Below are 15,509 nucleotides of genomic sequence, written 5' to 3'. Positions count from 1 at the left end.
TGAGTTTGTGGTCTCAGTTATTTTCCCGGGAGAGGAAGGTCCCCACAAAAATGCAAAATCACCACAAGACTGAAGCACAAGATGACATTGATGTGGCAACTGCCCCAACCTCTCGCCCAGAGTTCAGTGGGAAGCTTGCATTGATGCCTATACGGCTCTGTGCATCACATTCTCCAGGGCTGCCTACCTAGCAAATCTCACCAGCACTCAATTTATTTATACGCTGCCTGCGAGACTAAAGAGGAAGTCTGTACAGAGCCTAAGCCTGGGGGAAACTATTTAGCAGGTGAGCCAGCAGCCATTACATATTGAGCTCCTGGACTTTGCGATTGCTCCCAGGCTGAGGCTGCTCTCATTGTCCCATCATGGTGCTGCCCTGGGACATGGCCTCTGTACCTGTCTTTTGTAATTCTGCTCCTCCCTTACGTCTGCTTGGTCCTGGGCCTGACGTCTCTTGCTGCTTCTGTCCCTAATTCTTGTCAATGGGGGCCGGTGAGGAGGGGACGCTTGATCCTAGCTACGGTATTTGGAGCAGGGAGTGGAGGAGAAGTGGGCTTGGCCATCTCTTGATCCTTTATCCATTGTCTTCTGTCTGCTTTGGACCAGGCCCTTAGAACCCATGGGTCCGTCTACACTGGAGCAGGAAGGTGTAATTTCCAGCTCGAGCAGGTATACCTGCGCTAGCTCTGATCGCACCAGCACACTACAAGTAGAGTGTAGCTGCAGTGGCACAAGCAGCAGGACAGGCTGGCATCCTGAATACATACCTAATTTCTCCGGGCACTAGCCCCTCTCGCCTCTCACTCCACCACAGCTACACTTCTATTTATAACACAGTGGCTTGAACAGTGCTAGTGCAGGTATGTCTCTTTGAGCTGGAAATTATACCTCCAGCTCCAGGGTAGACGTGCCCTCACTGAGACAGGTCTGAACCCCGAAGTGCTGAGCACCTGCAACTCCCATGGGTGGGGCTCAGCACCTTGAGGAGGTTGTAGGTGCCTGGCCTTGCCTGAATATAGCTTCAAGCTTCCCGTGAGATGTTATAAACAACAATCCCAGAGGGGACTTTAATAGGAAGGATGGTTCCCTTCTAACATTTGCACCTCCAAATTCATGGATACACCCCTGCATGCACTGTCTCACTCCCATACACACACCTGTATGCGCTCTCTCTCTCACACACACACACACACACACACACACACACACACACACACACACACACACACACACACTTATTTTAACCCTGTCTGCAAGTGAAATCTGGATGACTCAATGAAACGGATAATAGACTCTGTGTCTGTGGGTAAGACTGGGGGGGGAGGGGGAGCATGGGGAGGCGGTGGTTGGTGGCATTGGGGAGGTTGTTCCCACGCATTCTATCATTCTAGGGCATCAGGAGGTCACGCAGGAAGGGGAGGAGGAATCTGATGTGGGGGAGTGCTCCCAGTGTGGGACGTCCCTTCAAGCAATAATGAAGGTTTTGTAATTTTATGTTAATCCTGGCTGCTCTGCACTCTGTTCTGTCTCTCCTCTCCCACAGCAAATGCAAAAGCCTTTTGTAGACTTCTCGCTTCCGTAATCTTTCCTCATTGTAACATACTGGGAAACCTGGAATCTCAGCACTCAAAAGGGCATTGTCAAATTTCACATATACCTCTATATTTATCCACATGTGCTCCACTGCTTACATTGCTCTGTGCATAGGACCTACAGGAACTGCGTCACTTTTTGTAGAATATTTAATTTTGCAATAAGACATTTAATCATAATATAAGGGTAGGAAATCATTCACTTCTGGAGCTATGAACACTTGGTTTGTTTTTGCCAGATTCTGATCAAAGTTATATCCTTTGCATAGTAGCTCTTCAGTACGTGAGAGGGAGCACTGGAAATCTGGCTTCCGTTCCCGGCTCTCCCACCGAGTTACTGTGCGGCTCTAGGCAAATCACTTCATTGCTCCATGCCTCAGTTTCTCTGTCTGTAAACTGGGCTAACTAAACCTTCCAGTGAGGTGAAATTCATAAATGTCTGCAAAGTGCCGTCAGATCCTTGGATGGAAAATGCTAGAGTCATGCAAAATATGACAGTTTCGACCTGCCTCCCTGTGTCTATGACACTTGCTATTGTAACCTACCTTTAAAAGTTGTGTCTAAGCTAGGGGGCCCTGTAAGTAGCCTGACAGTGGTGACTGTTTTGAACCAGACAGCATTATCCGAGCTACTGAGCCCTGATCTGATCCCAGCATCCCAGGTAGTGACGTTTTCAGCATATCAATTCTATCTTTGTTCAACACGCCCTGCAAACAAAATCGTTACTCTTGCGCAACGGGTGCCCCTGGCCAAACGATACCGAGGAACAGATTCTCATTCAGAGCCATTTTCTCTGTTTACTTCCTCCTGTTTCCCAATGCTGCTGCTTCGGCTGTGCGTGCGCACAGTCACCTGTCTCGCTGCTCTGAAAGTGATGCTGGAAAGCTCTGCTCCCTGCACCTCAATCAAGCAACCACAGAGGCCCCACAGTATTATTCAGCTTAATTGGACTAGTCTGCCCCGACTCCTGCAATAACAAGGAGGGCTGCTCTTTCCCTCTCCCCCTCATGCTGCCAGGTACTAAGGAGGCTTCCCGCACCCTGAATGGAGCCAATGACTTGGCATTCTGCTGAAGACCCCTTGCTGACATCCCCTGGCCAGTGCTGAATCAACGTCTCTCCTACTTTCATTCACTCTGCAGAAAAGTTCCTCTCAAGTCAGTATCAGTTGTTCTACCAGACTGGAAGAGACGCCTGGGGGAGTCCTGCCCCCTGCAAAACTGCAGGACAGTTTTCCTGGAGACACAAGTAATCTAAATACTGCAGCTCGTTATTGAGAAAATCCTTTGGTGGAAAAAGTCATTAGGATGCATCTTGCACTGAAGATGGGAGCGGGTTCTAAGGATGTTCCCAAACTAGAATGCCACGGCTGTTTGACCCACAGAGGGACTGGAAATCTTTCCAGAGCAGGCATTTGGTACTTCCTGCTTCCCATTGGCATCCTAGGGTACCTGTGTGGTCATATAGGGTACTGCTCATACAGGGACTGCACATTCAGCCCCAAAACAGCTACCAGCTCCAGTAGAAGAGGCTGCCAACCCCCTCAGGCCTCTAAGTGGACACAGGGCTGTGCAAAAAGGCCATTGCTGGCTCATTGCCGCACACTGATGTGTGGATCAAGCCCCTTGACCTCTAGACCATTCTAGGGCACATCCTCTGGTTACGGAAGATCGGTGGCTTCTCCATGATTCTTAGAGGGGCCAGCATGGGGGCACACAATTTCCGCTGACTCTCCACCCCTGACCTCCCATTCCTACAAGCAACTGCAGTTTCGTTGCTGGGGCACCAGCAAGAATTTGGCCTTTATAGTGTTTCCTCCTCCTTTAATATTCGGGAAACGTGTAGGCCTTGCTCACCCCTCCCCTCCTATTTTCCCAGAGTTACCGCCCTGCATGTCTCTCCTCTGGAGACAATGGATCCAAAACAGGCATAGCCCCTCATAACTGTGTTCCTGGCCTTCCACCTCCCTCCCTTTGGCCAAGCAGGTAGAAGCTTGTGGTCAAGAAGTTTCCCTCTCTTGGGTGGTTTGGCAAGTTAGTCCATGCAAGCGGTTGGAGAACAAAGCTAAAGAGAGGCAGAGAAAAGGGGACAGGCCACTGAAACAGGCGGCCTTTGCTCTTCTGCCTTTTGGAATCCTTGCCTGCCAGTCGGACTGCCACTGGCTGGAGAACAGCAGAAGCCAAATACTCAATGGGGCCTAGAGACTGAACACCCCTCTCAGACCAGGGGGTCCCACAGGGTCAGGAATGCACAGGTGTTAAAGAAAGGCGGTGCAGTGCATTCCTCATCTAAAAGCCCTGATTTAGGGGAGTGGTGTATCCCCACAGCTCCCCCTCCTCCTTAGCTGGGGCAGGGAGAGCTTCCCTGCTTGTCTCTATCTCCTTTAAGCAGGCCAGCATGAGGAAAGCTTGCACTGCTGCTGCCCTGCCATGCCTGTTTTGTGGAGAGAAGAGTTCCTTCTGCAGGTCTATCTGGCTGGCCCCTTTCACCAGCTCTAAATCCAGACACAGCACTTAATCTGCCTGTATTTGCTGGGTGCAACAGGGGTTATTGTTGCTTTGCTGGGACCCTTATATTTAACCCCTTAATCTTTTCCTTGGAATTGTTTGCATAGTTTAGGCTGCCTCACCCAATCACATCAACATGTGTTGCCCTTAAAGCCCAGGGGGTTCAGTCCTCACAAGCCCTGCAATCCTTGCTCTCCCTGCTGAGTCAGACAACAATTGACAGTAGTTTGTTTTGTGGGGGGGTCACCCCTGCATCAGGGAACAGGACTGAGACTCATCTCACATAAGCCACAGAACAGCCATCGAAGGTGACAGCTTTCAGTCTTTATCAGTGTGGGACGGATTGAATCTGGAGGCCTGGAGATGAAATCCCCTGAGCCACCCAGTGCCCCGGACTTCGTATTTTTATTTCAAATTTTTTAGAAATAACTGGTGTTTTTACTAACTCCGTAGCTGTCCCCTCTTCAATGACAGCATGTTTTACCAACACTCTGTGTTTATCTGAAGTCTTATCTGTGATGTGGTGCTATATCTGTGATTTGTGTTTGGGCTGGTAATTTATTGGTGATTTGTGATTATCTGGTTATTGTACGTTTATTGATTATGCTTGCCTGATTATGTGCCCAATTGATTATTGGCAGGTGCTTCCTAGGGGCTTTTTGAAAACAAGATCAGCTCAGACGCTCCAAATCCTCCATCCCAAATTTGCCAACACAAATTCAATTCCTTCCTACAGTGAAAACAGCAAGCTTGCCTGGTAAGGAGGCCATGAGCAGGGGGCAGGGTTGGCTCCTGAGAAATGGCCTATGTTGCTCTCTGGCATCTGACCCCAGCTTCACCTCTTTCCCTTAATGGGCCAAGTAATTCCATAGGGAGTGAGCAGAGCCTTTTCACTGGCCTTTCAGGACAGACATAAAGCTCTGTTCAGAAGATCCTCAAACAAAAGGTTGATGTCAAGGGGGCCACAGTCTAGCCAGCACCTCTGGCATCCAAGTCCCTTAGTGGAGGGCAGGGGGGAGGCGGTGGGACAGTGGGAGGGGAGAAAACATACAGTAAGATCATTGCATGGTGCAGAAAAAGGATGGAACTTCGAAAGCTTTCATCAGTAGCCCTTTCAGCTTGCGCTTTCGTTTGAATGAGATTGCAAGCTTTGACATAAAGGATGCTGCTTATGCAGCCAGAGCAGCAGAAGAGCTGTTATTGACAACAGCCATTTGGGGGGGAAGGAACTGATCTGACATCTCTGTGTTCCCATTAATGTCTCAAATATCTGTAGGATAAAGCTTGTCGCAGAAGCAATATGAGGCACCTGAAACGCGGGCACCGAACCAACGCAGGGGGGTCTGGAGAGAGGTTCTTCTCCCTACACACGTCGGACCAAAGTCTCCAAACTAGGAACCACAGCTGAGCCTGCACACGTGATCACAGCCAGGTAATTTCACAGGCGAAACACACTGTTGTGCACACCCCATTCAATGAAGCTGGTGCACAAACACAGCTGTCTGCAGCAAGATAAGGTGCTTTGTAATACATGCTGAAGTTGTCGTTGAACAAAGACAGCCCCTGGTTTACTTTCAGCTCCATCCAAAACACCGGGGTGGGGGAATCAATGTTTACCAACTGAAGGAAAAAGGCAAGGGGACATTTCCCTTCTCCCTCAAGATTCTAAGAGGGTTTTACTAGCTGCAAATAAAATAAAAAAGCAAGCAACCCAAAACGACTGGATGGTGTCCCGATGAAAGGGCAACGCCCCATAAACGGCAACATTCTTGGTTGCTGGGAGCAGTGTGAGGGCAGCAAGTGAGTTTGGTGCCAACAGTGTGGCATCATCTGTGCAAATAAATCTAACTACTCTACCCAGCTCCCTGTGGAGCAGAGAAGATGGATGGTCATAGGGGCAAGGTGCCCTTTCTGCTTGGGAGGTAATGCTTTCTAATGGGTGGAGCTGGGAAGGGTTAAATGGAAGTCAGGTTCCATCCTCATGTCTGCAACTGACTTGCTATGTGACTTTGGGCAAGTCACTTAATCTTTTTCTCTCTGTTTTTCCTTCAGTAAAGTGGGGATAATAATTCCTACCCTCAGGGGACCTGTGATACTCTGTGATTTATTTGTAAAGCATTTTGAGATGCTGTGAAGGGCAAAATACAAACTTTTTATTTTATTACAATTTTGTATTGCCTAGAAGCTTCCGCTAAATCATAATCCCATTGTGCTAGATGCTGTATAAACAAATAGTAAATTATAGTCCCTGCTCCAAAGAGCTGTTATTCTGATTTAATAACAGACAACACCTCAGACTTCCTTCTAATCATTACAGTACAGCTCCCTTCCCCAGTAATGGATTCAGGGAAACTGGGTAGTCCATGATGTGCCAATTCATTTATCGGGGACCAAGTTGAGGAAATTCCCCTTCTTTATGCTATGTTTCTAGCTGTTAATGACTTCCCAGCCAGGTAACATAGTTCCCACTTCCCTGTGTATTAGCATTATTGTTTGCTAAATAGCTTTCGACATAATATTTACCTTGATCTGTGGCATTAAGACCTTTCCCTCGACCCCCAAAGGAATGTCTCAAATAAATTACAGTTGGCACACATTGCACATGAGGGGTGAAGGATGTTGGAGGATTGGATTGGATTGGACGAGTTGTCTAAAACAATTTCCCCCCCTATGGCTGCTCTGGTTAATAGTTGGAAAGTCCTCTCTTGTGTTTCTTTGGTTCCGGGCTAGCCCTAGAGACTCTACTGCAGGGGTTCACAAACTTCATTGCACCATGACCCCCTTCTGACAACAAAAATTACTACATGACCCCAGGAACGGGGGGGCCAAAGCCTGAGCCCCGCTGCCCCAAGGGGGTGGGGGAAAAGCCGAAGCCCAAGGCTTCAGTCCCAGGCGTGGGGCCTGTAACCTGAGCCCCGCCATCCAGGGCTGAAGCACTCAGGCTTCAGCCCTGGGGGTTGGGACTCAGGCTTTGGCCTCAGGTGGTCAAGCTGGGGCTTGGGTTTTGACCCTGGCCACAGCAAGTCTAATACCAGCCCTGGCAACCCCATTAAAACAGGGTCGTGACCCACTTTGGGGTCCCGAGCCACAGTTTGAGAACGTTTTTCAGAGTAGCAGCCATGTTAGTCTGTATCCACAAAAGGAAAAGGAAAGAAGAACTTGTGGTACCTTAGACGCTAACAAATTTATTTGAGCATAAGCTTTCGTGAGCTACAGCTCACTTCATCTGATGCTCTACTGTATAACTCCCCCCTTTTTTCCCCTATTAAGTAGCAAAAGGAGGAAAGCTGGTGCTTGGGGACATCTGGTGGATGTGCTGCATTTTACACGTAATTCTCAGACTTTAATGGTTCTGGGAATTCATTGCATGTTGCTGATCTTTTGTCCCACTGAATCATAGACTATCAAATTGCTCTTCTCATTATCACAGTGACTGTATTTGATGTGTGTTTCTTTTGTGGCTTTCAGTTTGGAAGGCTCAGAAGGAGTCAAGATCTGCTGCTAGAGACCGTGAGATGTTCTCTGCCTGTCCTTATATATGTACTTTCGCTAGGTTGTTTTACACTGCTCCTCACCATCGTATCTTCTGAGCATCTCTGTATTGGGCAAGCCACTCGGGGAGCAGAATTATCAAGAGAAGGTGAGTGTGCTGATGCGAACTCCCAAAATGAGAGAGAATGTCTAGGGACTTACCCTCATCTCCATGTGGAGGGAGTGCAGTGTGTAGCCCAGCCCCATAAATTGGCGTTGTGTGCCTATGTGGCAGTAGCCAAGCACTGAGCGGAAAATCCTGACTACTGCCCATTTTGTAGCTGCAGTACCACAGACAACTCACACACGGTGATATTAATAATACAGCTTTGCACATTGATGGCGCTGTCCATCCATGTTTTTTGGAGAATTAAAGAGTATTAATGTATCTTTGTGACATGTCTGTGAGGGTGATATTATACCCACTTTGCAATAGGGTAAACTGAAGAACAAAGCGAGAGATTGGGTAAACAGAGCCAAAAGCAGATCAAGTGACTGCCCCCAAATCAGTAGCAGAACTAGAAAAAGAAACTAGGAGCCCTACCTCCCAGATCCCTGCTATAATCACTAGCCAACATTTCCCCTCCTTACTTTCAACTGGTATTTTAAAAGGGTAGAAAGAAAAGGAGTACTTGTGGCACCTTAGAGACTAACAAATTTATTAGAGCATAAGCTTTCGTGAGCTACAGCTCACTTCATCGGATGCCGATGAAGTGAGCTGTAGCTCACGAAAGCTTATGCTCTAATAAATTTGTTAGTCTCTAAGGTGCCACAAGTACTCCTTTTCTTTTTGCGAATACAGACTAACACGGCTGCTACTCTGAAACCTTAAAAGGGTAGGTTGCCTAATCCTAAAATGTCTTAATAGTCACATAACTACCCCCCTGAACTGAAGAGATTTTTAATTGTGTAACAGATGTGGACACAATCTTTTAAAAATGGACATTGGCTTTTGGGATCTGTGCAGGATCTTTTGAGCCTGGTCCTCCCACTCCATCACTGTGGGGAAACTGCACTGGGGTAGTAAACTGGTTTAATGGAGTGGAGGATATATGTGCAGGACACTGATCTACCACACCCCATCACACTATTAGCAGGAGGGGGAGCTATATGGTCCAGGGGGTGCAATAACAAGTGTGCTGTATTTAATATGTGCCTCCTAATTCCTTCCCCAGTCATTAGTGATACGCCCAGCCCAGCCCTAAATATGCTAAGGGAGACCCAGTACCACTCCCAACATGGCGGCATTTGAACAGTCATTCCACTGCCTGCCACTCTTAATATGGCTCCTATTGGCGGAGCTCATGCTCATGCGTATTACTTAGTCTCTAAGGTGCCACAAATACGCCTCTTCTTAGTGCAAGGGAGGGGCGCTCCCGTCAGGTCGTCCAGCTGCGCATGCGTACTGATTCCCACCACACTCAAGATGGCTGCCTGTGGACGGTGTTTGTTTGGATCACCTTCTGCCACGCTCAACATGGCGGTTTGGCGCTGACGGCGGTGGCCGTGAGGCGGAAGTGGGGGGCGGGGAGGCTGACAGCGTCGGGCGCGGCAGCGCTGGGGGTGCTTGGCAGGCCGGTGCCCCTTGGCTGTTCCCAGTGGTCCCGCGCCAGCCCCCGCGCCAGAGCGGGGCAAGATGATCCCTCCGGAGGAGGCCTCCGCCCGCAGGAGGGAGATAGAGGACAAGCTCAAGCAGGTAGAGGGGGGCGCTGGGCTGGGCCCGGCCCGGCCCAGGCACCCCCACCTCGCTCCCCGGGAAGCCCGCAGGGGTCCGGCTCTCTGTGGGCCACCACACATCCCCCCTGGACAGCCCCACCTCCACCCCGAGACTCCTCCTGACATACCCCCCCGATCCTCCACCCCCCCAAAACTCCTCGGCCCTGGACTGCTCCAACCCCCGAGAGACACCCCCGGAATAGCCCTCCGCCTTGAAAGACTCCCTCCCTTAGAGCTTGACACCCCTACCCCCTCACGGGCAGCTCCAACAACCCCCCCCATACATGTTAGTCTCTAACGTGCCACAAGGACTCCTCGTTGCTTTTCCTACCTTGCCATCTGAGATCCTCCCTCCCTAAACAGCTTCATTTCTCCTCGAATTGGCCCCCTCTAAGAGACCCACCCCAGAACTTTCCCCCGTTGTGGGGCTCAGGGGACCCTCCTTGGAGCCAGATTCCTCCCTGGACTGCTCAGCTTCTCTGGAACCGAGCCTGCTAGATAGACCTCCCAGGAATTGAGACCTCCTTGCTCCCATAGAACCAGACTAGACAGCACTTCTCCTGTGACACCCCCTCCCTCCACAGAGACCCTCCCACACTTTGGGCCTTGGATGCCACCCATGAGAATTGTCCTTTCCCCAGCTGGAGACTAACCTATAGACACCATCCCTGGTGTGATTACAGCACTCCATAGGGTCCGGGGATGCTTCCCTTGCAAAGAGAAGACTCATTTCTTGTGACTTCTTGCATTTCTCTGATCCTGGATAATGACAACTGACAGTTCAGTTTCACTCTTGATCCCCAGCCTTGTTTGCACACACAACTTGTAGCGGTTTAATTAAGATCTTTTAAACCAGGGATAATCAATAGGTGGTCCTGGGGCCAAATCCGGACTGCCAGATGCTTTTGAACGAATCACAAAAAAACTGTATTTACTTTATTATCGTTATTATTGGTTTTTCTCTGGAGTCTGGACCTGGACTATACCTTGACCAAGAAATTTGGACTTTGACAAAAAACAATTAATTACCCCTCAGTTAAACCAGTTTAGTTAAACTGGAGCAAACCCCGTGTGGGCAGAATTTTATCAGTTTAAAAATGGTTTAGCTTGTGTCTGTTGCCTAAATTTACAGGCGTAAACTAACTTGATAAGCCATGTCTACACTGCAAACTTTGGTTGACGCAAGTTACGTCAGCCTAAAGCCACCACAGTTAGTTAATATATCTTTCGTGTGCATGCATACTTGGTTCCTGGTGTCATCACTGCACATATTCACCCAAGAGTGCTTGGGTCAATGCTCAGTGTGGTGCACCATGGACAGGTGTCCCAGTATGCAAGTTACCATCATCCATCTTGCTGTCTTTTGTGAAATGGTGAGGCAGAAACGAATCATGCAGAGGTGGCCAGGAGCAAGGGGTCAAGTTTCCATTAAGCAACTTTCTCCATCCCATAATGCCATCCTTATCCCATAATTTTCATGCTTTTTAAAAATCCCACAACCCCGTGCGGCACTTCTCACAGTCCATCATCTCTGACAGAGGCATGGAGTCCATACAGCTCTGTACTGTTGTCATGAGCATTGCAAACCCAGGATGAGCGATCCTCCAAAATTTGCAGAGCTTCAGGAAGAACCACAGCGATGGGGGAATATGACAGTTTGGTGGAGGACAAATTGCTGTGGAACATATTGAACATTAATTCGAAGTTGACAATGGTGGTCACGAAGCAGCTGCAGACAGTGGAGCGCCACTTCTGAGTCTGAGAAACGAGCACTGACTGGTGGGATCTCGTTGTAATGCAGGTTTGGGATGATGAGCAGTGGCTGCAGGATTTTCGGATCCAAAAGGCCACGTTTCTGGATCCATGTGCTGAGCTTGCCCCTGCTCACCAGTGCAGGGGCATCTGAATGAGAGCTACCCTGACAGTGGAGAAGTGAGTGATGATTGCTCTATAGAAGCTTGCAATGATGGATTGGTACCAGTCAATGGGAAATTGTTTTGGATTTGGAAAAATCCACGGTAGGGGCTGTTGTCATGCAAGTGTGCACTGCTATTAATCGTCTCCTGCTACTCAGTGTGCAGGACATAGATGGATTTTCAGCAATGGGGTTCCTGAACAGCAGTGGGCAACGGACAGCATGCATTTCCCTATTTTGGCACCAGCTTGCCTTGCCACAGAGTAACTCAACAAAAGCATTATGCAAGCACTGGTGGATCATGAGGGACGCTTCACCAACATCAGTGTTGGCAGGTCAGGGAAGGTGCTTGATGCTCGCATCTTTAAGAACACAGGACTGTTCAGAAAGCTGCAGGCAGCGACATTCTTTTCTCACTGGCAGATTACCATTGGCAATGTTGAAATGCCAATAGTGATCTTGAGGGACGCAGCCTTCACCTTGCTCCCCTGGCTCCTGGAGCCATACCTCAGCAAAAGATTCAGCTACTGGCACAGCACATCTAGAATGACTGTTAAATGTGCTTTTGGTAGATTGAAGGGATGCTGATGTTGTTTACTGACAAGATTGGATCGCAGAGAGAAAAATATCCCAATGGTTTTATCTGCTTGTTTGTCTCCTGTTGTGTGTAGCAAAGAGGAAAATGTTGCCACTGGGGTGGAGATAAACTCTGCAGGCCACTGTTCTGAGTAGCTAGACATAACTGCAGTTAGAAAAGCTCAATGCAGAGCTAGGGGTGAGGTAGGCCTTGTAAGAGCACTTTACCAGTCAGCAACAGTAATGAGGTGTGGTGCCCTGTGCTAGTTTGGGGGGCCAGGAAGGCCCCCACTAGTAGGAATTGTGTGATATTTGGTGTACCTCTATTATAACACTATCTGTAAATGCACCTATTAATTTTGTGCTGCTTGCTGTACGTTTATAATTATTACACAGTTTTTGTCAATGAATCTGTGAGTTCTGTCACTCTGTAGTGTAAGAAGTTGTGGGTGCTTTCATTAACGCTAGGCATTCTGTAGCATATGTTGTGAACAGATTTTTATTGCATACCAAAACCATTGCAGAAAAACAATATGCAATAAAAAACAAATACAATAAATACTTCTGAAATAAATTAATGGAACAGAATTTAACAAGGGAAAAAGAATATTTGTGTCCATTTTGGCTACACATACAGCAACCAGGGCGCTCTCAGCTGAGTGTAAGTGAAGCTATGGTTCTCCTTACTGTCCCCCAGTGTGGAGTGGTGGGGGTAGGGATAAGACCCCTGAAGTGGAATGTTGAGGGGGGTGTCGGGAGGTGTTAAAATTGAGTTCCCCGTTGGTTGCACAGAGAGGCAAGCCCCTGACTTTTGAACCTGTAGGTCCATAAGAGTCTGCGGCATTAGTGGTTGCTGCCGGAGAAGTCCCTGGTGTACCTGCCTTTCTGCACCTTTCTCCTGTCTGCTCTTTCCCTCTCCTGTACTGTCTGCAATAATCACCCTCCACACCCGCTGTTCACGATCCAGTGCAATCCTGGCTTGCAGGATCTCGCTGAACATGTCCTTCTGTGTCCTCTTCTTTCTCCTCCTTATCATGGTCAGGTGTTCCCAAGTGTGGAGTGGGGACCCCTCAAGGCCACAAAGGGAGCAGCTACACATAAAGTACACAGAGGTGTCATTTGTTTTTATAATCACAATGGAAAGTGAAAGTTAAGATTGAGAACTCCCTCCCCTTGCTCTCGAAAAGTTTTAATCAAGACATGCTTATTGACACTTCAGCTTTGGAGCGCCCCCACCCAGCACTGCTGTGTGGTCCCAGCCATGAGGTGTATGGCCCAGCAGGCATTGTGGGGAGGGGGAAACAGGGAGGAAATTGTTCGGCTACCCGAAGCACTAAAATCTCAGCCTGTTTCCCTGGGTACGAGTGCAGGGCAATGGCACTGAGCACTGGCACTGTTTTCCACCAGCGGTGGTGATTTTAGCCGCTATCTTGCTCCTGCGGATAGCAAAGGCACAGAGAGCACAGCTGTCCCGAAGCTGCCCAGGCCCACATGCCACTAGCCTGTGTATTGCAATGGCACCTGCCAAAGTCACTGCGGACTGGCGTGGGAAAGCGCCCTACCGCAGAGGAAGAAAGACGACTGCCATCCCTAGAAACATTAGGAAGAGGATTTCAGAGAACCTCCATGAAAGTTTCATTGAGATCACTCAGCAGGATTCAAGGGACATCCCTGTGTACATGAACAAACTGCTCCTCAGGCCCCCCTCAGCTCCCAACCCAAGAGGGGAATGAACAGCAAATTACAACTTGACCTCTATTGAACCGCTACCTCTTCTAGTACGAGTAAATTAATGAAAAGTCACTACCTGTGTCCTGCTACACTGGGGTCAGGCACCATCTGTTCATTAAAAGATTGTAATGGAAAATATATTTACACACCTGAGGTTCCTTCCTATGCATAGGGCTTGCCTGTGCTTGGCTGCCAGGACTGACTAGTCTACAGTGAAATCTCGAATGACTCCTGGCTTGCAGTATCGCTGGACCACCAGGTCACCCGTCCCCCATCCTCTTCCTCCTCCTCTTTGCCAGTCATGGTAGGGGTTTGTGCCTCATGCTCCACTGAGGTATCCACGATGCTCTGCAAGGCGCTGGTGGGTCTCTGCCAAGTATGGCTGCAGCTCATTTTGAAAGCGGCAGGTATGCAGCTTGGCATCAGATCAACTGTTGGCCACCTTGGCCGCTCTGTATGCCTCAGTTCCTTTGCTTTCATGCAGCACTGCTGCTGATCCCTGTCATACCCATTCGCCGGCATGCCCAGTGTCCACGGTTCTACAGCTGCTCCATAGTTGTGCCTTTACAGCTTCTTACCCCCACAATCCCAGAAGATCAGGACATCCTATCTGCTCCAGGCTGGAGTGTGTCAGGAGCATGTAGCTGGCATGTTCACTTGGGCAGTTGCACACAACAAGGGAGAGCTGCTAGGTGTGCTTGCCAAGCTGAGAGTTCAGGGAAAGGCATTTTGAAAATACGTGGGGGTTTTAAAACGTGGATTCTGGGTCTCTATGCCCCCTGTGCTGTGGCGTTCACAATTGTGACTAGAGCAGTGGATGTTGAGCATTGTGGGAAGCTGCTGGAGGACTGTTAGGATCAATATAGGTCATGCGGTGTCTACGCTCGCACTGTCAACCACAGTACATTGACCGTGGCTCAATGCCATTCGGGGAGGTGGTGTTTATTGCTTTGTCATAATAGGGCGCTTACATTGATGGGAGACAAATTTGAATGTAGTCACATGCACAACGAGGTCGATACAAGGTGACTCACATTGGCCTAAATTTGTAGTGTAGACCAGGCGTAAGACAGGTTTAAATTGAATTAAAAGGGTTTGCTACACTGGGTTAATTGATTTTAAACAAATTAAAACCTATAGTCTAACTCAGGGATCTCAAACTCAGATCACCACGAGGGCCACATGAGGGCTGCATTGGCCTGAGGGCTGCATTGGCCTGAGGGCTGCATCATTGACACCCCTCCACTGCTCCCGCCCCCATTCCAACCCCTTCCCTAAATCCCCGCCCCTGCTCCTCCTCTTCTCTGCCTCCTCCCCTGAGCGTGCAGCTCCCCGCTCCTTCCCCTTCCCTCCTGGAAAGCGCTAAGCACCTGGAAGTAGGCAGAGGAGCGGGGATGTGGCTCGCTGGGGGGGCAGCGGGGGAGGGAAGCTTGGTGGCTGCAGGAAATAACTCAGGGCGGGAGGGGCATGGGGAACTTGGCAGGCTGCAACAAATAAATCCGTGGGCTGCATGTTTGAGACCCCTGGTCTAACTGGTGCTACTCTGAATATAGATTATCAGTTGATTCTCACCCACTAGCACTATTTTGTTGTGTTTAAGTTTGTAACACCAGAGACAAATGTCTAAATCCAGGATACTTCTTTATTGAAATTAAAAAAATAGTTATATCATGTTAAGTTTTCTGTTCTAATTAAAGGCATGTGTTTTTAAACTCAACCGAAATTACTTGCCATTTTCTTTATCAGGAGTTAGAAATGCACAGAAGTATTTATTCTTTGACCCTTTTGTGTAAGGTTTGAAATTCACCAATCATGCAGAACTGATTAATCCTACTTTATTCCAATGACAGGAAGAGGAAACACTGTCCTTTATAAGAGAGAGCCTTGAAAAAAGTGATCAGCTCACCAAAAACATGGTAAGTAGAGTCCTGTAAATTAAGTT

The 15,509-nt window shown here is 48.7% G+C and overlaps 1 protein-coding gene and 1 long non-coding RNA gene across 17 annotated transcripts in view; both read left to right on the top strand.

Moving 5' to 3' along the window:
* The first annotated feature begins 4,737 nt into the window (after positions 1-4,737).
* LOC119843407 lies at positions 4,738-7,733 on the top strand. The gene is made up of 3 exons (XR_005288939.2): positions 4,738-4,855; positions 5,375-5,530; positions 7,567-7,733. It is a non-coding gene; the product is annotated as an uncharacterized LOC119843407 (long non-coding RNA).
* Positions 7,734-8,990: 1,257 nt separating this feature from the next.
* Positions 8,991-15,509, top strand: part of EXOC7 (exocyst complex component 7) — a 39,926-nt gene continuing 33,407 nt past the window's right edge. For 14 of the 16 annotated variants that reach the window (XR_006275506.1, XR_005288788.2, XM_038371109.2 and 11 more), the window contains exons 1-2: positions 9,090-9,325; positions 15,418-15,483. Coding sequence is in view for 14 of the 16 variants with exons in the window: in XM_038371109.2 (XP_038227037.1) it covers positions 9,266-9,325; positions 15,418-15,483 (126 nt within the window). In the remaining 2 variants the exon portion in view is untranslated. Of the gene's footprint in view, positions 9,326-10,962; positions 11,278-15,417; positions 15,484-15,509 lie in introns of all 16 variants that reach the window. The other 2 variants (XM_043496344.1, XM_043496340.1) reach the window with 2 other exon arrangements.

Source organism: Dermochelys coriacea, chromosome 14 (genome assembly GCF_009764565.3).
Source record: "Dermochelys coriacea isolate rDerCor1 chromosome 14, rDerCor1.pri.v4, whole genome shotgun sequence".
NCBI lineage: Eukaryota > Metazoa > Chordata > Testudines > Dermochelyidae > Dermochelys > Dermochelys coriacea.
Note: the sequence above shows the minus strand (reverse complement) of the source record. Positions and strands in the feature narration are given on the sequence as shown.